Source organism: Cololabis saira, chromosome 22, assembly GCF_033807715.1.
Source record: "Cololabis saira isolate AMF1-May2022 chromosome 22, fColSai1.1, whole genome shotgun sequence".
Lineage (NCBI taxonomy): Eukaryota > Metazoa > Chordata > Actinopteri > Beloniformes > Belonidae > Cololabis > Cololabis saira.
The window spans coordinates 37,365,719-37,388,884 of NC_084608.1; the positions used below are offsets into that span (position 1 = coordinate 37,365,719).

The window sequence follows — 23,166 nt, forward strand, 5'->3', positions numbered from 1 at the left end:
TTTTTCCTCTTTTTTTCCTTTTTTTCGTTTTTCCTTTTTTTTTCTTTTTTCCTTTTCTTCTTTTTGTTCCTTTTTTCCCATTTTTTCTAATTATTTTCTTTTTTCCTCTTTTTTCTTCTTTTCTTTTTTTTCCCCTCTTTTTTTTCCTCTTTTTTCCCTCTTTTTATCTTTTTTTCTTTCTTTTTTTCCTCTTTTTTCTCTTTTTCCCTCTTTTTTTCCTCTTTTTTCTCTTTTTTTCTTTCTTTTTTTCCTCTTTTTTTCCCCTTTTTTTCTTTTTTCCTTTTTTCTTTTTTTCCTCTTTCTTTCCTTTTTTCTTTTTTTCCCCTCCCTCGTCTCTCCCTAGTCCAGGTTTCCTCTAGTCCAGGACCAGAGCGGTGGATAAAACAGAGTGGCGACACTTCCATAGGACTCTGTTGTAACCCGCACTTCCGGGTTCTGGAGCCCTCTATAGTTAGGGTTAGGGTTAGTCTATAGTTCCATAAGTGGCGTCGGTCCCGCTGGATCCCGTTGATTTCAGTGGCTGCACGTCAACAAACTCCTGAGGTAAGGCCATGAAATACCCACCAATTTGAAGTCATTATGTGTAGTTATTATATTGGAGACGCTTTTTATGTTAGGTGGTTTTTCTCTTTTTTTTCTTTCCTTTTTCCTCTTTTTTTCCTTTTTTCTTTTTTTCTTTTTTCCTTTTTTTTCATTTTTCCTTTTCTTCTTTTTGTTCCTTTTTTCCCATTTTTTCTAATTATTTTCTTTTTCCTATTTTTTCCCTCTTTTTTTCTTCTTTTCCTCTTTTTTTCCTTTTTTCTTTTTTCCTCTTTTTTCCTTCTTTTTTCTTTTTTTTTCTTTCATTTTTTCCTCTTTTTTTCCTTTTTTCTTTTTTCCTTTTTTTTCTTTTTTCCTTTTCTTCTTTTTGTTCCTTTTTTCCAATTTTTTCTAATTATTTTCCTTTTTCCTCTTTTTTCCCTCTTTTTTTTCTTTCTTCTCTTCTTTTTTTCCTCTTTTTTCCCTATTTTTTCTCTTTTTTCTTTCATTTTTTCCTCTTTTTTTTCTTTTTTCCTTTTCTTCTTTTTGTTCATTTTTTTCCATTTTTTCTAATTATTTTCTTTTTTCCTATTTTTCCCCTCTTTTTTCTTTCTTTTTTCCTCTTTTTTTCCCTCTTTTTTTCCTCTTTTTTCTCTTTTTTTTTTCTTTTTTTCCTCTTTTTTTCCCCTCCCTCGTCTCTCCCTAGTCCAGGTTTCCTCTAGTCCAGGACCAGAGCGGTGGATAAAACAGAGTGGCGACACTTCCATAGGACTCTGTTGTAACCCGCACTTCCGGGTTCTGGAGCCCTCTATAGTTAGGGTTAGGGTTAGTCTATAGTTCCATAAGTGACGTCGGTCCCGCTGGATCCCGTTGATTTCAGTGGCCGCACGTCGAGAAACTCCTGAGGTAAGGCCATGAAATACCGACCAATTTGAAGTCATTATGTGTAGTTATTATATCGGAGACGCTTTTTATGTTAGGTGGTTTTTCTCTTTTTTTTCTTTCTTTTTTTCCTCTTTTTTTCCTTTTTTCTTTTTTCCTTTTTTTCTTTTTTCCTTTTTTTTTCTTTTTTCCTTTTCTTCTTTTTGTTCCTTTTTTTTTCCCATTTTTCTAATTATTTTATTTTTTCCTCTTTTTTCCCTCTTTTTTTCTTTCTTCTTTTCTTTTTTTCCTCTTTTTTCCTCTTTTTCCCTCTTTTTTCTCTTTTTTTCTTTCATTTTTTCCTCTTTTTTCCTTTTTTTCGTTTTTCCTTTTTTTTCTTTTTTCCTTTTCTTCTTTTTGTTCCTTTTTTTCCCATTTTTCTAATTATTTTCTTTTTTCCTCTTTTTTCCCTCTTTTTTTCTTTCTTCTTTTCTTTTTTTCCTCTTTTTTCCTCTTTTTCCCTCTTTTTTCTCTTTTTTTCTTTCATTTTTTCCTCTTTTTTTCCTTTTTTTCGTTTTTCCTTTTTTTTCTTTTTTCCTTTTCTTCTTTTTGTTCCTTTTTTCCCATTTTTTCTAATTATTTTCTTTTTTCCTATTTTTTCTTCTTTTCTTTTTTTTCCCCTCTTTTTTTTCCTCTTTTTCCCTCTTCTCTTTTTTTTCTTTCTTTTTTTCCTCTTTTTTATCTTTTTTCCCTCTTTTTTTCCTCTTTTTTCTCTTTTTTTTCTTTCTTTTTTTCCTCTTTTTTCCCCTTTTTTTCTTTTTTCCTTTTTTCTTTTTTTCCTCTTTTTTTCCTTTTTTCTTTTTTTCCTCTTTTTTCTTTCTTTTTTTCGTTTTTCCTTTTTTTTCTTTTCTTCTTTTTGTTCCTTTTTTCCCATTTTTTCTAATTATTTTCTTTTTTCCTCTTTTTTCTTCTTTTCTTTTTTTCCCCTCTTTTTTTTCCCTCTTTTTCCTTTCTTTTTTTCCTCTTTTTTCTCTTTTTTCCCTCTTTTTTTCCTCTTTTTTCTCTTTTTTTTCTTTCTTTTTTTCCTCTTTTTTATCTTTTTTCCCTCTTTTTTTCCTCTTTTTTCTCTTTTTTTTCTTTCTTTTTTTCCTCTTTTTTTCCCCTTTTTTTCTTTTTTCCTTTTTTCTTTTTTTCCTCTTTTTTTCCTTTTTTCTTTTTTTCTTTTTTTCCTCTTTTTTCTTTCTTTTTTTCGTTTTTCCTTTTTTTTCTTTTCTTCTTTTTGTTCCTTTTTTCACATTTTTTCTAATTATTTTCTTTTTTCCTCTTTTTTCTTCTTTTCTTTTTTTCCCCTCTTTTTTTTCCCTCTTTTTCCTTTCTTTTTTTCCTCTTTTTTCTCTTTTTTCCCTCTTTTTTTCCTCTTTTTTCTCTTTTTTTTCTTTCTTTTTTTCCTCTTTTTTTCCCCTTTTTTTCTTTTTTCCTTTTTTCTTTTTTTCCTCTTTTTTTCCTTTTTTCTTTTTTTCCCCTCCCTCGTCTCTCCCTAGTCCAGGTTTCCTCTAGTCCAGGACCAGAGCGGTGGATAAAACAGAGTGGCGACACTTCCATAGGACTCTGTTGTAACCCGCACTTCCGGGTTCTGGAGCCCTCTATAGTTAGGGTTAGGGTTAGTCTATAGTTCCATAAGTGACGTCGGTCCCGCTGGATCCCGTTGATTTCAGTGGCCGCACGTCGAGAAACTCCTGAGGTAAGGCGATGAAATACTGACCAATTTGAAGTCATTATGTGTAGTTATTATATCGGAGACGCTTTTTATGTTAGGTGGTTTTTCTCTTTTTTTTCTTTCTTTTTTTCCTCTTTTTTTCCTTTCTTCTTTTTTCCTTTTTTTCTTTTTTCCTTTTTTTTTCTTTTTTCCTTTTCTTCTTTTTGTTCCTTTTTTTTCCCATTTTTCTAATTATTTTATTTTTTCCTCTTTTTTCCCTCTTTTTTTCTTTCTTCTTTTCTTTTTTTCCTCTTTTTTCCTCTTTTTCCCTCTTTTTTCTCTTTTTTTCTTTCATTTTTTCCTCTTTTTTTCCTTTTTTTCGTTTTTCCTTTTTTTTCTTTTTTCCTTTTCTTCTTTTTGTTCCTTTTTTCCCATTTTTCTAATTATTTTCTTTTTTCCTCTTTGTTCCCTCTTTTTTTCTTCTTTTCTTTTTTTCCTCTTTTTTCCTCTTTTTCCCTCTTTTTTCTCTTTTTTTCTTTCATTTTTTCCTCTTTTTTCCTTTTTTTCGTTTTTCCTTTTTTTTCTTTTTTCCTTTTTTTCGTTTTTCCTTTTTTTTCTTTTTTCCTTTTCTTCTTTTTGTTCCTTTTTTTTTCCCATTTTTCTAATTATTTTCTTTTTTCCTCTTTGTTCCCTCTTTTTTTTTTCTTTCTTCTAATCTTTTTTTCCTCCTTTTCCCTCTTTTTTCTCTTTTTTTCTTTCATTTTTTCCTCTTTTTTTCCTTTTTTTCGTTTTTCCTTTTTTTTTCTTTTTTCCTTTTCTTCTTTTTGTTCCTTTTTTCCCATTTTTTCTAATTATTTTCTTTTTTCCTCTTTTTTCTTCTTTTCTTTTTTTCCCCCTCTTTTTTTCCTCTTTTTTCCCTCTTTTTCTCTTTTTTTTCTTTCTTTTTTTCCTCTTTTTTCTCTTTTTTCTCTTTTTTTTCTTTCTTTTTTTCCTCTTTTTTTCCCCTTTTTTTCTTTTTTCCTTTTTTCTTTTTTTCCTCTTTTTTCTCTTTTTTCCCTCTTTTTTTCCTCTTTTTTCTCTTTTTTTTCTTTCTTTTTTTCCTCTTTTTTTCCCCTTTTTTCCTTTTTTCTTTTTTTCCTCTTTTTTTCCTTTTTTCTTTTTTTCCCCTCCCTCGTCTCTCCCTAGTCCAGGTTTCCTCTAGTCCAGGACCAGAGCGGTGGATAAAACAGAGTGGCGACACTTCCATAGGACTCTGTTGTAACCCGCACTTCCGGGTTCTGGAGCCCTCTATAGTTAGGGTTAGGGTTAGTCTATAGTTCCATAAGTGACGTCGGTCCCGCTGGATCCCGTTGATTTCAGTGGCCGCACGTCGACAAACTCCTGAGGTAAGGCGATGAAATACTGACCAATTTGAAGTCATTATGTGTAGTTATTATATCGGAGACGCTTTTTATGTTAGGTGGTTTTTCTCTTTTTTTTCTTTCTTTTTTTCCTCTTTTTTTCCTTTTTTCTTTTTTCCTTTTTTTCTTTTTTCCTTTTTTTTTCTTTTTTCCTTTTCTTCTTTTTGTTCCTTTTTTTTTCCCATTTTTCTAGTTATTTTATTTTTTCCTCTTTTTTCCCTCTTTTTTTCTTTCTTCTTTTCTTTTTTTCCTCTTTTTTCCTCTTTTTCCCTCTTTTTTCTCTTTTTTTCTTTCATTTTTTCCTCTTTTTTTCCTTTTTTTCGTTTTTCCTTTTTTTTTCTTTTTTCCTTTTCTTCTTTTTGTTCCTTTTTTCCCATTTTTTCTAATTATTTTCTTTTTTCCTATTTTTTCTTCTTTTCTTTTTTTTCCCCTCTTTTTTTTCCTCTTTTTTCCCTCTTCTCTTTTTTTTCTTTCTTTTTTTCCTCTTTTTTATCTTTTTTCCCTCTTTTTTTCCTCTTTTTTCTCTTTTTTTTCTTTCTTTTTTTCCTCTTTTTTTCCCCTTTTTTTCTTTTTTCCTTTTTTCTTTTTTTCCTCTTTTTTTCCTTTTTTCTTTTTTTCTTTTTTTCCTCTTTTTTCTTTCTTTTTTTCGTTTTTCCTTTTTTTTCTTTTCTTCTTTTTGTTCCTTTTTTCCCATTTTTTCTAATTATTTTCTTTTTTCCTCTTTTTTCTTCTTTTCTTTTTTTCCCCTCTTTTTTTTCCCTCTTTTTCCTTTCTTTTTTCCTCTTTTTTCTCTTTTTTCCCTCTTTTTTTCCTCTTTTTTCTCTTTTTTTTCTTTCTTTTTTTCCTCTTTTTTCCCCTTTTTTTCTTTTTTCCTTTTTTCTTTTTTTCTTTCTTTTTTTCCTCTTTTTTTCCCCTCCCTCGTCTCTCCCTAGTCCAGGTTTCATCTAGTCCAGGACCAGAGCGGTGGATAAAACAGAGTGGCGACACTTCCATAGGACTCTGTTGTAACCCGCACTTCCGGGTTCTGGAGCCCTCTATAGTTAGGGTTAGGGTTAGTCTATAGCAGCCTTTCTCAACAGGGGTGTCGCGGCACCCTGGGGTGTCCCCTGACTGCTTTAGGGGTGTCATCAAAAAATTACCTATTCTGACATTTCATATATAAATATATGAATGCATACATAAATACATTATTTTTGCCAATGAATGAATGAATGAATAAATAAATAAATAAATAAGATACCGTATTTTGACGACCATTAGGCGCAGACAAACGTCTTTTTTTTTAAATGTGCCGCGCGCCCAATAATGCAATGCGCCCATTGTATTATTGTTATCCATGGATGGATGAAAGGATGATGATGAGTGGCTGAGCCAGGTCTATGTAAGGTGACCCGGTGTTTTTTTTCACACATCACTATCGCTGTTGATCTGTGACTCTATGTGCGCCCGTCTCAGAGACAATGTAAAGAAAGAAGTGAAAAATATGAACGCTGTGCTTGCTGTTATTCCGGGAGGTCTGACGAAGGAACACCAACTGCTGGACGTCGGTGTGAACCGTCCGTTCAAAGTGAAGCCTGAATTATGGTTCCGTGTTAAATCGACGCGTAGCCTACGGCATAGGGTACGCCATAGGCTACGCGCCGCCGCACCGTACATGCGCGTCATATGCATTTACAGCAGGGGTCACCAACCCTGGTCCTCGAGGGCCGGTGTCCCTGCAGGTTTTAGATGTTTCCCTGCTTCATTGCACCATGATACAAGTGACTGTGTCATTAACAGAACTATCCAGACTTTGATGACAAGCTGGTAACGAGGATTAATTAGAATCAGGTGTGTTAAAGCAGAGAAACATCTAAAACATGCAGGACACCGGCCCTCGAGGACCAGGATTGGTGACCCCTGATTTACAGCGATGCAGTGTGGTTTTTAATTATATTTTACTCTGGGGTGTCGTGAGATTTTATTCACTTTTGAACGGTGTCATGACTGAAAAAAGGTTGAGAAAGGCTGGTCTATAGTTCCATAAGTGACGTCGGTCCCGTTGATCCCGTTGATTTCAGTGGCCGCACGTCGACAAACTCCTGAGGTAAGGCGATGAAATACCCACCAATTTGAAGTCATTATGTGTAGTTATTATATCGGAGACGCTTTTTATGTTAGGTGGTTTTTCTCTTTTTTTTCTTTCTTTTTTTCCTCTTTTTTTCCTTTTTTCTTTTTTCCTTTTTTTCTTTTTTCCTTTTTTTTTCTTTTTTCCTTTTCTTCTTTTTGTTCCTTTTTTTCCCCATTTTTCTAATTATTTTATTTTTTCCTCTTTTTTCCCTCTTTTTTTCTTTCTTCTTTTCTTTTTTTCCTCTTTTTTCCTCTTTTTCCCTCTTTTTTCTCTTTTTTTCTTTCATTTTTTCCTCTTTTTTTCCTTTTTTTCGTTTTTCCTTTTTTTTCTTTTCTTCTTTTTGTTCCTTTTTTTTCCCATTTTTCTAATTATTTTCTTTTTTCCTCTTTGTTCCCTCTTTTTTTCTTTCTTCTTTTCTTTTTTTCCTCTTTTTTCCTCTTTTTCCCTCTTTTTTCTCTTTTTTTCTTTCATTTGTTCCTCTTTTTCTTTTTTCCTTTTCTTCTTTTTGTTCCTTTCTTTCCATTTTTTCTAATTATTTTCTTTTTTCCTCTTTATTCCCTCTCTTTTCTCTTTTTGCTTTCTTCTTTTCTTTTTTTCCTTTTTGCTTTTTTTTTCTTCTTTCCTTTTTTCTTCTTTTTGTTCATTTTTTTTCCATTTTTTCTAATTATTTTCTTTTTTCCTATTTTCCCCCTCTTTTTTCTTTCTTTTTTTCCTCTTTTTTTCCCCTCCCTCGTCTCTCCCTAGTCCAGGTTTCCTCTAGTCCAGGACCAGAGCGGTGGATAAAACAGAGTGGCGACACTTCCATAGGACTCTGTTGTAACCCGCACTTCCGGGTTCTGGAGCCCTCTATAGTTAGGGTTAGGGTTAGTCTATAGTTCCATAAGTGGCGTCGATCCCGTTGATCCCGTTGATTTCAGTGGCCGCACGTCGACAAACTCCTGAGGTAAGGCGATGAAATACCCACCAATTTGAAGTCATTATGTGTAGTTATTATATCGGAGACGCTTTTTATGTTAGGTGGTTTTTCTCTTTTTTTTCTTTCTTTTTTTCCTCTTTTTTTCCTTTTTTCTTTTTTCCTTTTTTTCTTTTTTCCTTTTTTTTCTTTTTTCCTTTTCTTCTTTTTGTTCCTTTTTTTTCCCATTTTTCTAATTATTTTATTTTTTCCTCTTTTTTCCTCTTTTTCCCTCTTTTTTCTCTTTTTTTCTTTCATTTTTTCCTCTTTTTTTCCTTTTTTTCGTTTTTCCTTTTCCTCTTTTTGTTCCTTTTTTCGCATTTTTTCTAATTATTTTCTTTTTTCCTCTTTTTTCTTCTTTTCTTTTTTTTCCCCTCTTTTTTTTCCTCTTTTTTCCCTCTTTTTCTATTTTTTTTCTTTCTTTTTTTCCTCTTTTTTCCCTCTTTTTTTCCTCTTTTTTCCTTTTTTTCATTTTTCCTTTTCTTCTTTTTGTTCCTTTTTTCCCATTTTTTTTCTAATTATTTTCTTTTTTTCCTCTTTTTTCCTTCTTTTTTCTCTTTTTTTTCTTTCGTTTTTTCCTCTTTTTTCCTTTTTTCTTTTTTTTCTCCTTTTTTTTCTTTTTTCCTTTTCTTCTTTTTGTTCCTTTTTTTCCCATTTTTTTCTAATTATTTTCTTTTTTCCTCTTTTTTCCCTCTTTTTTTTCTTTCTTCTTTTCTTTTTTTCCTCTTTTTTTCCTCTTTTTTCCCTCTTTTTTCTCTTTTTTTTTCTTTCTTTTTTTCCTCTGTTTTTCTTTTTTTCCTTTTTTTCTTTTTTCCTTTTTTTTCATTTTTCCTTTTCTTCTTTTTGTTCCTTTTTTCCCATTTTTTTCTAATTATTTTCTTTTTTCCTCTTTTTTCCCTCTTTTTTCTCTTTTTTCTTTCTTCTTTTCTTTTTTCCCTCTTTTTTCTCTTTTTTTTCTCTATTTTTTTCCTCTTTTTTCCCCTTTTTTTCTTTTTTTCTTTTTTCTTTTTCTTCTTTTTCTTTAAATTTTTTTAAACTTTATTTTTAAAGATTTTTATATTTTTGACATTACAAGTAAAATGTAACAATGACATAAAACTAAAAGCAAAGCAAAATAAAAGAAAGAGAAATAAGAAAAGTGCACAGATTGTAACAGCCGCTCTGAAATCAGCAGCAAAGGAAAAGCCACACGGCAGCGTTGGAAGTTCCTCCATCAAAACACACATGTTATTTCTATTGTAGCTTCCTTCTGCCAGTTATGTTTCATATAAAGTGTGTTTGAGATTGTAAACATGCGTACAGTCTAGCAATCATGTTTCTGATGGACTTGGATTTATATTTATTAGATCTATGTTCCACTCTTGTGTTGTTTTGATATTACTGTTATAATGGGCTCTAACCTGAAGGTGTTTTTCTAAATGATATCTATCTTTTAGTGTTTGGAAACAGAGATGAGGCCGTACTGTATGTAGTTATTCCTGAAGGGACCAGTGTTTGTATCTCCCATCCATCTGAGCACGTTTAACATCTTTATCATGTGTCACCATCTTAATAGTTTGATCTGTTTTTACCATTTATGTTTGAACCATATGTTTATGGGCGTTTTTGTCCAGCAGTTTAATTTTCCTTTTTGTTGTAGGTATTGAGTTCTGTCTCCATCCTTTTCTTCTTTTTGTTCCTTTTTTCCCATTTTTTCTAATTATTTTCTTTTTTCCTCTTTTTTCTTTCTTCTTTTCTTTTTTTCCTCTTTTTTCCCTCTTTTTTCCTTTTTTTCCTTTTTCCTTTTTTTTCTTTTTTCCTTTTTTTCTTTTTGTTCCTTTTTCCCCCCCATTTTTTCTATTTTTTTCTTTTTTCCTCTTTTTCCCTCTTTCTTCTCTTTTTTTCTTTCTTCTTTTCTTTTTTCCTCTTTTTTCCTCTTTTTTCATTATTTTTTCTCTTTTTTTCTTTCTTTTTTCCTCTTTTTTTCCTTTTTTCTTTTTTTTCTTTTTTCCTTTTTTTCTTTTTTCCTCTTTTTTCTCTCCTTTTTCTTTCTTCTTTTCTTTTTTTCTTTCCCCCCCCTCTTTTTTCTCTTTTTTTCTTTTTTTTTCTTCTTTTTTTCCTCTTTTTTGATGGAAAAAATAGATGGAAACAGATGCAGCTAAGTCCCCGGTTGGGGGGCGGGGTTACGTGGTGGGCGGAGTTACGTGGTGGGCGGGGTCCCGTAAGGATCGGAGTCACGTAAGGCGGAGTTACGTAGGGGGCGGAGTTACGTGGTGGGCGGAGTCACGTAAGGGGCGGAGCTACGTAGGGGGCGGCGCCACGTTTGCTGTATAATCCTCTCCAGCATCAGCACCATCTGCTACAGCGTCCACTGATCCACCGGGATGCTGAAGGGGGGCCGCCGGGAACCGGATCCTCCCAGACCAGACTAAAGGGGGGCTAAAGGGGGGCCGTCCTCTGATCCAGCACACCTGAGACCAGTTCTGGTTCTGGTTTAGGTCTGGTTCTGGTTCTGGGGGTTTTAGACCAGATCCTGCTCCACCTGCAGCCTGTAAGTGAAGGGGGGGGGGGGCATCTTCATCCTCATCCTCCTCTTCCTCTCAACCATCTGCTCGTATGTGTGTGTGTGTGTATATATATATATATATATATATATATAAAAAAATGTCATCCAAGCCTTTTATTATTTTAATATTGCTGATCATGGTTTACAGTTTAAGAAAACTTAAATATCCTTTCTCAAAAAATTAGAATATTCTGGGAATCTTAATCTCAATCTTTGTTTTTTAATTACATTACAGAAAATAAAGAACTTTATCACAATATTCTAATTTTCTGAGACAGTCCTGTATATATTATATATGTTGTATATGTATATTATTTATAATTGCTCTGATATATCATGTATTTATATCATGTATTTATAATACCCAGGTATATTTATATTTATAATATTCAGGTATATTTATATTTATAATATTCAGGTATATTTATATTTATAATATTGAGGTATATTTATATTTATAATACTCATGTATATTTATATTTATAATGTTCAGGTATAATTATATTTATAATATTAGGTATAATATTTATAATATTCAGGTATATTTATATTTATTATGCTCAGGTATATTTATATTTATAATATTCAGGTATAATATTTATAATGTTCAGATATATTTATATTTATAATATTCAGGTATAATATTTATAATATTCAGGTATATTTATATTTATAATACTCAGATATATTTATATTATATATTAAAAAACCCTCCTCGCGCAGGCGCAGTGCGGAGGTGGAGTCTCCTCCGCGGTGGTGATCCCGCGCAGCCGCAGTAGCGATGGGAGACCACGTGTCCAAGCGGCTGCGAGTGTCTGATTCCGACATGGAGGAGCGGAGTTTCCCGAACCCGTTCCCGGACTGGAAGCAGGACCAGGGCCCCCCGGGGGACCCGGACCAGGACCCGGACCAGGACCCGGACCAGGAACCGGACTACAGCCGGACCTTTGGCCGGGACGGGAAGGTGAGGAGACCCGGGAACCGGGACTAAAGTAACTTTAATATCATCATAACAGCTGACGGGAGGGGGCGTGTCCCGCAGCTGTGATTGACATGGGGCGTGTCCCGCAGCTGTGATTGACAGGGGGCGTGTCCGCATCTTTGTGTTTGTGTACTGTGTTGTCTGTCTTAATATAAAATTCTTCTTATAATTACGTGCATCTGACACCATGTGTTGTCTGTCTTAATATATAAGTATATAGCAGACGAGGCGTGTAGCTGGTCTCCTCAAGACGTTTATTCCCAGACCGATATAATAACCGACTCCGTGTTGTCATGGCAACAACCACAACTGACACTTCCAGCTGGCGCTCTGCTGAAGCTACTGCGCATGTGCTAAGCACCTAGGGAATGCTGGGTAATGGAGTTCCTAAACAGTAATCCATACAACACATGTACGTCGACCCTTTAGCCCCGCCCCTGTTGCTAGGTCCACTCCCATCGTAAAAACAGGGTTTTATTTTTTGTTTTTTTTTTCTTCTTTTTTTTGTTTTCTTTTCTACGGTTAAGTGCTTGAAATTCTGTATATATATGCTTGAATTTTAGTTTCAGTGCTTGAAATTATAACTACGGGGGCTGGAAATCCTTGAAAGTGCTTGAATTTTAATACCTCACTTGCGGATCCACCTGGAAAAGTCCAAAAAACAGGAATCTAACATTATCTCAGTTATTTAGAAAAATAAGCACCAATATTAAAAGTTTAAGCCAAAACAATAACTGATAGTTTATTTTTTTTGTGAACAATATTTTTTATTGAAGTTCAATATAAATGTACAAAAAAGCCCAAAGCAATCAGCAAGTATCACATTAATTGCACAATAAAATGCAAGCAGGTCTTGCTGTTTACACACAGATGAAAACCAAATAAATTAACAAACCGAAAGAAATACATAAATAAAAAATAGAAGAAAAAAAAAAATATCTAATATAATCTTCCTCAATAGTGACGGAAATGTCCTCAAAATAATGATGATTATAATGATCCTACGGGGGCTTGAAATCCTTGAAAGTGCTTGAATTTCAATGTTGTGTTTTCAAGGCCTGAAAAGTGCTTGAATTTTAGTTCAAGTGCTTGAAATTATAAGTTTGGGATCAGATTGTATAGTTTAGTTTTTACAAGGAGAAATAAAATCAGTAAGATGAAACATAACTAGATGTTTACAGCACGATACAATGAACATAATTGTGATAAAAAGCCGAAAAAACAATTATGAGTTTATATATTCCTGTAGATATTTTAGATTAGATTTTGAAAATGACCCTTGAAAGTGCTTGAATTTGACCTTGAAAAATGTGTAGGAACCCTGGTTTTATTAGGGCTCAACAGCGCCCCCTAGAAAACTTTGTGCCTCAAGCCCCACGATACGGTTTGACGTACATGCACGAAAATCGGTACACACCTGTATCATGTCACAACTTAAAGAAAAGTCTCTTGGAGCCATGGCCCAAACCCAACAGGAAGTCGGCCATTTTGGATTAATCGTGTCATTTTGGTGCAATTTATGCCATTCCTTCGGCCGTTAATGCGGCCCGAACCGTAACGTGCACTAGAGATGGGCGGTATGGAGTAAAAAATGTATCACGATAATTTCTGGCATTTATCCCGATAACGATAAAAATTTCGATAAAAGAAATACCAATTCAACTCCATCTTTGTAACTATAAATCTATCTCCACATTCAGTCTTTGGAGCCAAATCACTGCTCTTTCTTTCTTTCTTTCTTTCTTTCTTTCTTTCTTTCTTTCTTTCTTTCTTTCTTTCTTTCTTTCTTTCTTTCTTTCTTTCTTTCTTTCTTTCTTTCTTTCTTTCTTTCTTTCTTTCTGGCTCATATCCTTCCTTCCTTCCTTCCTTCCTTCCTTCCTTCCTTCCTTCCTTCCTTCCTTCCTTCCTTCCTTCCTTCAAAAACGTCATCAACGGGAATTTATCGTTTTTACCGTGAGATACAAATTCTTATCGTGGGGAATGTTTTGACGGTTTTATCGTGAACGGTAAAATATCAAACATTCCTAACGTGCACCCAGGTGTGTTATACATCAAAATGTGTGTCTCCCCCCCTTCATGTGATTGGTCGATATGTGATAGTTCCTACTTTCTGCCATAATGTTTGAATGGTTTGATAAAGAGTCGTGGGTGGTTTCATCCACTAAATGTCCAGGTCTGAAGAATCTCCATGAAGTCCTACAAGCTTCCACTGCAGCCTGAACCTGCACCAGGGTGGAGGCCGTTCATCCGTTCATCCGTTCATCCGTTCATCGCTGCTGCAGCTTTAATTTCTCCTTGTAATAACTAAACTGACTGACCCAGTCTTGTTCTGGTTCTGGTTCCAGATCAGTCCCGGGTTCCAGAAAAAGGTCCAGTCCAAGATCCAGGACCTGCTGCAGCAGATGGAGGAGGGGCTTAAGACGGCCGACCCGCACGACAGCTCCGCCTACACGGGCTGGACAGGTTAGCATGTTAGCATGTTAGCATCTCCTCTCCATGTTAGCATCTCCATGTTAGCTCAGCACACTGAAGCTTCTGACAAGGTCTCAAATAACTCTGATTTGTGATCAAACCGTAGCTCTTAGCAGAAAAACAAAAACATCATGAGACACACAGAACCCGGCAGATTCTGACAATCTTAATTTCATTCAGATATTCCTTAAAATGAGTGAGTAAGGTCAGTGCGAAGACAGAGTGAGATTATTTTGAAGAAAACTTTTGATTACATTACAGTCAATGGGGACTGAGACAGGTATTGGTGCCGCTCTAGCCCCCCCCCCGTTTAAATGTTGTGCATACCCCGCCTGTCAAAGTCACATTTTATGAATCCCAACACGTATGTCTACATTCTGACCAAAAATTATTGGTCTCCTTTTTACGGTTTGGCCGTGAGCTCGAGTTACAAATAAAAATGTGGGTTATTTTTTACTGTTTCTCACACTCTACCAACCGACATCCGCACTCTAGATTTGATGAAAAAGTGATTTCCAGTCCTCGCTTGAGTGCTCATATATTGAAAAGTTTACATCTTAGGAAAAAAACGGTTGATGTTTTGGAGAGAAGAGTGACACAGTGTGACATTCCGCTCCACACACATACATGGGAAAATCTCCCCATTAGTTTGGAAATCTGGAAATATTTTTGCACTTCATGCGAAAACTATTTGTGCCATCACTCTGAAAATCCACAGGACTGTAGATAAATTCAGGGCCTACAACTTTCTAAATCGGTTCAGAATTTTTCGAGTAACGGTGTGCGAGTGGTGAGGCCCCAAAGTTCTCCCAATGCGTTCTGGATGGAGCCAAAAAGCGCACGTTTTCGTACGTTGCGCGAAAACGTGCGCACCAATCGCTAATAAAAGTCATACCACTCGATTCCCGATTAGGGCGCACGTTTCTACGTTTTTACTTTTCACGTTTTCTCAAAGCTGCAGGACTAGTTACGCACCGAAGTTTATACGGAAGAATAAATAATAAGCCTGAGCAATAATAAGAGTTCCTCTGGCGCAGCCGTGGCACTAACTAATACTAGCATGTTAGCATGTTAGCATCTCCTCTCCATGTTGGAGGGTTAACCGGGGGGTCTGGTTCTGCCCCGGGTCCAGGTCTAACCCGGTCCCCCTCCCCCAGGTATCGCCCTGCTGTACCTGCAGCTCCACCGGGTCTCGGGAGACCCCCCTCACCTGAACCGGGCCCTGGACCACGTGAAGCGGGCCCTGCGGACCCTGAACCGGACCCCGGACCGGACCCTGAACCGGAGGAAAGTCTCCTTCCTCTGCGGGGACGCCGGGCCGCTGGCGGTGGGGGCCGTAGTCCAGCACCGGCTGGGGAACCAGGACCAGAGCCGGGACCTGCTGGACCGGTGAGGACCGCAATGCATGCTGGGAACTCTACAGACCACTAGGGTCCAGGTTCTGAACCAGGTTCTGGTTCTGGTTCTTTCAGGCTCCTGCAGCTCCGGGTCCTGGTCCTGGACCAGGACTCTGACGTCCCTGATGAAATCCTCTACGGGAGATCCGGGTACTTGTTCTCTCTGCTGTTCGTCCTGAAGGAGGTCGGACCCGGATCCGTGGACCAGGACACGGTGGACCAGGTGAGTCCCCGACCCGGTACCACCGACCCGGTACCGGACCTGGACCAGTACCAGCGGGTTTTGTGAATTCAAATTCCGTGAATTCAAATTTAAAATTTTGAATTAAATTAAATTAATTATTAATTATTAATCAATTAATTATTCATTATTAATTTCGAATTAAATTAGATTAAATTATTTCGAATTAAAATTTTGAGAATAAAGTCAAGATTTTGTGAATAAAGTCAAAATTTTGAGAAGTTGAAATTTTATGAATAGTCGAAATGTGATAAAAGAATAAAAAGAAATTTCGCCTTTTTTTTTGCCTTCATTTAAAGTTGAAATTTCATGAATACAATTGAAATGTTGAGATTAATGTTGAAATACAATTTCACAAAAAAAGTTGAAATGTTGAGAAAAAAGTTGAAATTTCGTGAATAAAGTCAAAATTTCGACTTTTTTCTTGACATTTCGACTTTTTTCTCGAAGTGCATAATGAAAAAAAATCTTCCTCCTCTAAAATATTATTTTTATTTTTCTCCTGCCCTGAAACTCTAACGTACGTCACCGTCTCGTTATCGTCATGAAAAAAAGGTGCGTCAACGAAATAATTTCATTATCGTTGACGAAAACAACAGTGGACCGGACCTGCTCCGACCCGGTTCCACTGGACCTGTGTTGTTTCCGGCAGCCATTTTTGATTTAGTCTTAGTCTTTTGGATGAAAATGCTGATTAGTTTTAGTCACATTTGAGTCTTTTCTGTATGTGATAGTTTTAGTCGACGAAAACTGGAAAAGGTTTTAGTTTAGTTTTAGTCAGTTTTTACGGAAGAGTATCAAGGCCATGCAGGAGAAAAAATATTTGAGATTTTTTTTCATTGTGCACTTCGAGAAAAAAGTCGAAATGTCCAGAAAAAGGTAGAAATGTCGAGATTAATGTTGAAATACAATTTGGAGAAAAAAGTCAGAAATTTTGTGAATAAAGTGGGGATAAAAGAATAAAAAGAAAACAAAAAAAAAAGATTATGAATTTAAAAAATGAATAAATACAATAAAAAAAAATAAAAATAAAATAAAAATAAATAACAAAAAATAACTTTTTTTTCAGGTGGTGTCGGCCATCGTGGCGTCGGGTCAGAACTTGTCGTTGGAGCAGAAGAAGTCGGACCGTTGTCCTCTGACCTACGAGTGGCACAACAAGCAGTACCTGGGAGTCGCTCACGGCCTGGCCGGGATCCTGTACATGCTGCTGCAGGTAGGAACCAGGACCTGGACCTGGACCTGGACCTGGACCTAGACCTGGACCAGAACCAGGTCCACCTGGACCTCAGCAGAACTCTGCAGACGGTGAATCAGTTCTGACCCGTTTACGTGTCAGATCTCCCTGATGCTGCTGATCCCACCCAGGAGAGTGGACACACCTTGGACCTGGTTCTGGTTCTGGTTCCTCCCAGACCAGGGGCCTCATTTATCAACCGTTTGTAGAAAAGGATCTAAATTCTGTCGTAGGAATGAAATTTAGAATGTGTGTAAGTACAAAAGAATCCGTAATCATCAAACGTGCGGACACCGGTCGTAGCACACTAGTAAGTAATAATAATGACCATATATGGTAGCAACAATCCCTTTAATAATGCGTGAATGGATTCTTTCTAGGGACGGGCGGTATGAACTAAAAAATGTATCACGATAATTTCTGGCATTTATCCCAATAACAATAAAAATGACGATAAAAAAAATACCAATTCAACTCCACCTTTGTAACTATAAATCTATCTCGCTCTCAGATCCGCCATGTTTGTTACACAAAAACCTCATCAACGGGAATTTATCCTGTTTTCTTTCTTTCTTTCTTTCTTTCTTTCTTTCTTTCTTTCTTTCTTTCTTTCTTTCTTTCTTTCTTTCTTTCTTTCTTTCTTTCTTTCTTTCTTTCTTTCTTTCTTTCTTTCTTTCTTTCTTTCTTTCAGGCTCATTTCGTTCCTTCCTTCCTTCCTTCCTTCCTTCCTTCCTTCCTTCCTTCCTTCCTTCCTTCCTTCCTTCCTTCCTTCCTTCCTTCCTTCCTTCCTTCCTTCCTTCCTTCCTTCCTTCCTTCCTTCCTTCCTTCCATAAATCATCTTTACACAAAAACATCATCAACAGGAATTTATTATTTTTACCGTGAGATACAAATTCTTACCGTGGGGAATTTTTTTGACGGTTTGTCGTGAACGGTAAAATATCAAACATTCCTAATTCTTTCCCCCTCACCCCTCATTTATCAACCGTACATACAGATGTGTGCGTAAGAACATTCCCACTCCAACATAGGTTGTAAATCACGGCATAGATCCATCAGAATGTTTTTGGGGAAGCGGTTCCTGCTGAGCAGCCGCTCCGTCTCTCACTGAACAGATCAGCTCTTTGAAAACACGCTTCTCCAAATCCTCCAACACAATACAAGATAACAAGACAACACTGCAAGATAAGCCATGGTACTTGTATTTTATTCCATGTTTCGTTCGTTCGTTCGTTCGTTCGTTCGTTTTTATTTATTTCGAACATGTATATATATATATATATATATATATATATATATATATATATATATATATATATATATATATATATATATATATATATATATATATTTAAAAAAAGAAGAAGAAAAGATAAGAAAACAAATACAGGTGGACATTCCACCACATAAAGAAAAAAAACACATCAAAACACATATTTCAGTTACATGTTGGAAAAGGAGTGGGAGGAAGTATAAATGTATTTAATCCCACCCCCTTTCCACAACTAAACATAAATTATATGTCTGTATTTACTTTTTATACTATACACTAATTTGTATAAATAAATATATATCATTTTTACAAAAATAACCTGTTTAATACCAGATGTAAGCTCTATTATAAATATAATATAACTATGATATAAATATACTATAATAATATATATAATAATAATATATATATATATAATAATATATATATATATAATATATATATATATATATATATATATATATATATATATATATATATATATATATATATATATATATATATATATATATTCTCTTTTCAGGTCGTCCTGCCACAGTTGTCTTTTATAGCTTGTCACACCAATTATTCAAAATGAATTACTAATGGAGAATTTTTATTAATTGGAGGAAACGGGGAACATGTGTGAAGTTTGAGATCGCTGAACACTGTGACTCTTTTAATGGGTTCTATTTGTAGTTTCACTGTTCTACCACTAGGTTTTGTGTGTAATCATGGTCGGGGTTGTGCTTAAATTTACACGTGTTCCTGCGCACAGGTACATGTTGATAAATACCATACTTTACGTGGGAATGTTCTTACGTACGCTTTACGCACAGATCTGTGCGTACGAACGGTTGATAAATGAAGCCCCTGGTTCCTGGTCCTGGTTCTTGGTTCTAACCAGAACCCCCCTCTCTCTCTCTGTCCCCCCAGCCTGGGTCCCGGCTCCCCCAGGACCTCCTCACCGAGCTGGTCCGGCCCAGTCTGGACTACATCCGTCACAAGAGGTTCCGGTCCGGGAACTTCCCGTCGTCGTTGAGCAACGAGAGCGACCGGCTGGTTCACTGGTGCCACGGAGCCGGGGGGGTTCTGCACCTGCTGGTCCTGGGGAGCCAGGTGAGTCCTGGTCCTGGTACCCTCCAGAACCCTCTACGGTCCTGGACCTGCTGGTCCAGGGGCACCAGTCTAGAGAACCAAGTATTTGCACCCCCAAATGCTCAGAGCGTCCCGGACGAGCCCCCAATTTCATGTTAGAAACCCCCGGTCAGTCCATGTACAGGAAGAGAAACCAAGGGTCACACAGCACCATATTTAAGATAAAGGGAACCCAAACATTAAAAGATGAAAATAACTGAGTCAACACATGGTTTTTAAAGGATGTGCTCGTTTTTACTGTCAATCCAGCAAGATATTTACAATATTTACAAGTTGCGGAAGTCGATGAGTGGAAGAACAATAACAGCAGGGAGTGCTTCTGGATTCTGGTTTTGCGTTAAATCCACCACGAGCCTACGCCGCAGGTTGCGCCGCAATGAGCTCCCCACGGTGCACTCCACGTCTGACACGCACCTCCCAAAAATTGTAACTACGCATCAAGAGGTCGCAGACCAAACACAGACTGAGAGGCTGTGATTGGTTCTTGGTAGCAATGCATTTTTGGTTCCGGTTCGTGAAGCAGTCGTGAACTCTCAGCCTCTTTTCTTCGAGTGTGTGTGATTTTTTTTGGTTTTGTTTTTGTTTTTTTGCACAATAGTTGTCCTTATCTCTTTGATTCACTGTGACCGGAAAAGTCGGATAAACCATTCAGGAAAAGATTGCGACCCCCTAGCGGTCGCAGGGGGTACTGCACCGCGGAGAAATGGAGTGACGGAGAAGTCCAAAGGTTCACGACGGCGTCGCGGCGACTGCGTAGCGGCGACGGCGTCACAGCGACGGCGTCGCGGCAATGGCGTCGCGGCAACGGCGTCGCGGCAACGGCGTCGAGGCAACGGCGTCGCGGCAACGGCGTCGAGGCAACGGCGTCGCGGCAACGGCGTCGAGGCAACGGCGTCGAGGCAACGGCGTCGAGGCAACGGCGTCGCGGCAACGGCGTCGAGGCAACGGCGTCGCGGCAACGGCGTCGCGGCAACGGCGTCGCGGCAACGGCGTCGCGGCAACGGCGTCGCGGCAACGGCGTCGCGGCAACGGCGTCGCGGCAACGGCGTCGCGGCAACGGCGTCGCGGCAACGGCGTCGCGGCAACGGCGTTGGCTCTGCGTTGGTTTAACGTAAAACCTTAATCCAGCCTTAAGCAGACGTCAACTTTCTGTGAGAGAGAGAAAGAGGCAACTGGCAATCAGCCCTTTTATAGGGCACAGGTGGAGATGATTGGTGGAGGGCGGAGTCAGGGAATCAGAGACTGGCCAATGGGAGATGGGTGGTAATGGCTGGTGGTTCTGGACCTCAGACCTGCAGAGATTGAGGGGGAGGAGAAGGTGGAAGAGAAAAAAAGAGAAACAGAGAATCCTCCGTTTGGCCCTGCAGGTGTTCCAGGAGGACAAGTACCTGAAGGAGGTTTAATCCTGGTTTAACTCCGGTTTAATCCCGGTTTAACTCCGGTTTAACTCCGGTTTAACTCCACCTGCAGGTGTTCCAGGAGGACAAGTACCTGAAGGAGGTTTAATCCTGGTTTAATCCCGGTTTAACTCCGGTTTAACCTGCAGGTGTTCCAGGAGGACAAGTACCTGAAGGAGGCGGTGGAAAGCGCTGACGTGGTGTGGCAGCGCGGTTTGCTCCGGAAGGGCTACGGCATCTGCCACGGCGCCGCCGGCAACGGCTACGCCTTCCTGACGCTGTACAAGCTAACGCGGGACCCCAAGCACCTGTACCGCGCCTGCAAGGTAAGAACCGAGGAATAACCGCCCTGTACCGCACCTGCAAGGTAAGAACCGGGGAATAACCGCCCTGTACCGCGTCTGCAAGGTAAGAACCGGGGAATAACCGCCCTGTACCGCGCCTGCAAGGTAAGAACCAGGGAACAACAAACTTGACTGATGTTGCTCCGTACTGGGAGCTCTGCTGCTCTAATTCTACCTGAAAACAAAGACCAAAATCATTCTCTACGCAGACGATGCCGTGATTTATGTTCCTGGTTCCAAACGGTCTCTGTGGTTCTGGTTCTGGATCAGTCTGGGCTGAACCACAAACCTGGACCTGAAACATGTTGATACGTCTAGATTAGCTAACGAGATTAGTTCCTGACCCGGTTGTTTCTGTCTCTCCAGTTTAAACTAAGCTCTGATGTGTTGACCTTGTTCTCTCCTTGTCCAGTTTGCTGAGTTTTTAAACTGTTTTTTTCCCAGTTTGCTGAGTGGTGTCTGGACTACGGAACCCACGGCTGCCGGATCCCGGACCGACCGTACTCTCTGTTTGAAGGTGAGGGGGGGGGGACTGACGTCTCCGTGGTAACCGGTCTCCGTGGTAACCGGTCTCCGTGGTAACTGGTCTCTGTGGTAACCGGTTTCCGTGGTAACCGGTCTCTGTGGTAACCGGTCTCCGTGGTAACCGGTCTCCGTGTGTTTTGGGAGAAATCTCTGGTTCGAGAGCAGTCGGCCGTGCAAAAATGAATCAGACACACACTCGCTTTCGCTATACACAACTGCCCGTTGCTAGGATAACTCTAGGTGTCAAGTTATCCCCCGCAAATGACAGAGCAACATACAATCACATAGGGGCTTGGCCTGAACTCTTACCTTAACACAGAGGACTGGGAGAGCCGGACAGTCCAGGCAGAGCAGCCATCAGAAACCCCGGCTGGGCGTCGTGCACTAGACCCACAGCAGACTCTGCTGAACTTCCGGCTGCCCCCCGTCTTTATACCTTTCTCGCGGAGGGGGTTGCCCCTTCAACCCCCGCCTGCCAGTTCTCACGCTAAGGCCTGGCCCACACGGGACTGAGCTTCCCGTGTGGGCCAAGCGCCTCTCTCACGGTTACAATAAACAACAGGTGCACAGCTGATACGACTGTTTTGAGAATCAAGGACATTTCAGGACACAAAACTTATTTTTTCTTCCTTCACCGTGGTAACCGGTCTCCGTGGTAACCGGTCTCCGTGGTAACTGGTCTCCGTGGTAACCGGTCTCCGTGGTAACCGGTCTCCGTGGTAACTGGTCTCCATGGTAACGGGTGTTCTGGGTGTTCTGTCTCCTCAGGAATGGCCGGAACCATCCACTACCTGTCAGAACTCACCGACCCGGAATCCTCCAGATTCCCAGCGTTTGAACTCTGATGGATCCAGAACCGGACCTAGACCTGGTTCTGGACCTGGACCTGGTTCTGGACCTGGACTGGACCGGACCGGACCCGGGTTGGGGCCGGAGGGACAGAGGGGGGGGGTTCCTGGAGCAGCCGAAATCCCTTCTAGACCTGGATGGACAATCCTGGAGACCTGCTGGTTCTGGACCTGGTTCTGGGTCAGAGACCAGGACCTGGTTCTGGTCTTGTTGGACCCCCTGGACCTGGTCCTGGTTCTGGTGAACCCCCCTGGACCTGGACTCCCCAGACCAACCAGAGACTTGGGGGAGGAGCTACAGCTGATGTTTATGTCTCTGCATGCTGTTACCTTTACCTGCTTTACCTGCCGCTGTTGCTCCTGTTTGAGTGTCCAGGTGCTTAAGTGTTTCCAGGTGTTTCCAGGTGTGTTAAAGTGTGTGTTTACAGATGTGTCCACCAGGTGTTTCCAGGTGTTTCGTGTCCAGATGTTTCCAGGTGTGTTTTATCCAGGTGTGTTTAAATGTGTGTCCACCAGGTGTTTCCAGGTGTGTCTGAGTGTGTGTATCAGGTGTGTTTAAGGTTGTCCAGGTGTGTTTCCAGATGTTTCCCGGTGTGTGTTTGAATGTGTCCAGGTGTTTCCAGGTGTTTGTTTCCAGGTGTTTGCGTCTCCTCCCTGTCAGTGCATGATAATAATAAACCTGATAATAAACCTGATCTGCCACAAACAACAAACTCAGTCAACGTCTTTATTCCAGTTCAGGTTTTGTTCTTTTTATTTTATTTTATTTTATTTTTTTGTCCTCGGTGTCGCAGGTCCTTGTGCTCGGGTTCGGGTTCTGGTCCTGGTCCTGGTCCTGGTCTGGACCAGAACCAGGACCAGGACCTAGAACCTCCTCAGTGAGTCCGTAGGAGTGTTGCATTCTGGGTAATCCTCCGTGAAGCTGCAGTTCAGAGGGAAAAGTCACGTGATCCGGGTGATCCGGACCGATCTGGTCCGGTCGGATCCGGTCCTGGACCTGGTCCCGGAATGTCGAGGAAAAAAGTCAAAATGTCGAGAAAAAAGTCAAAATAAAAGTCGAAATGTCGAGAAAAAAGATGAAAAAAAAAGTCAAAATTTCCAGAGAAGTCAACATAAATGTTGAAATAAAAGTCGAAATGTCGAGAAAAAAGTAAATAAAAGTCGAAATGTCGAGGAAAAAAGTTGAAATGTCGAAATAAAAGTAAAAAAAGTCAATGTCGAGAAAAAAGT

The 23,166-nt window shown here is 38.9% G+C and overlaps 1 protein-coding gene across 1 annotated transcript; it reads left to right on the forward strand.

Annotated features, from left to right (window-relative positions):
• Window positions 1–9,889: 9,889 nt before the first annotated feature.
• Window positions 9,890–22,637, forward strand: LOC133423014 (lanC-like protein 2). Its single transcript, XM_061713100.1, has 10 exons — window positions 9,890–10,068; window positions 10,807–11,047; window positions 13,411–13,528; window positions 14,695–14,926; window positions 15,010–15,157; window positions 16,245–16,391; window positions 18,601–18,783; window positions 20,369–20,545; window positions 21,008–21,080; window positions 21,857–22,637. Exons 2-10 carry the CDS (start codon window positions 10,865–10,867, stop codon window positions 21,931–21,933), a joined length of 1,338 nt encoding a protein of 445 aa, XP_061569084.1. The 5' UTR covers window positions 9,890–10,068; window positions 10,807–10,864; the 3' UTR covers window positions 21,934–22,637.
• The last annotated feature ends 529 nt before the right edge of the window (window positions 22,638–23,166 follow it).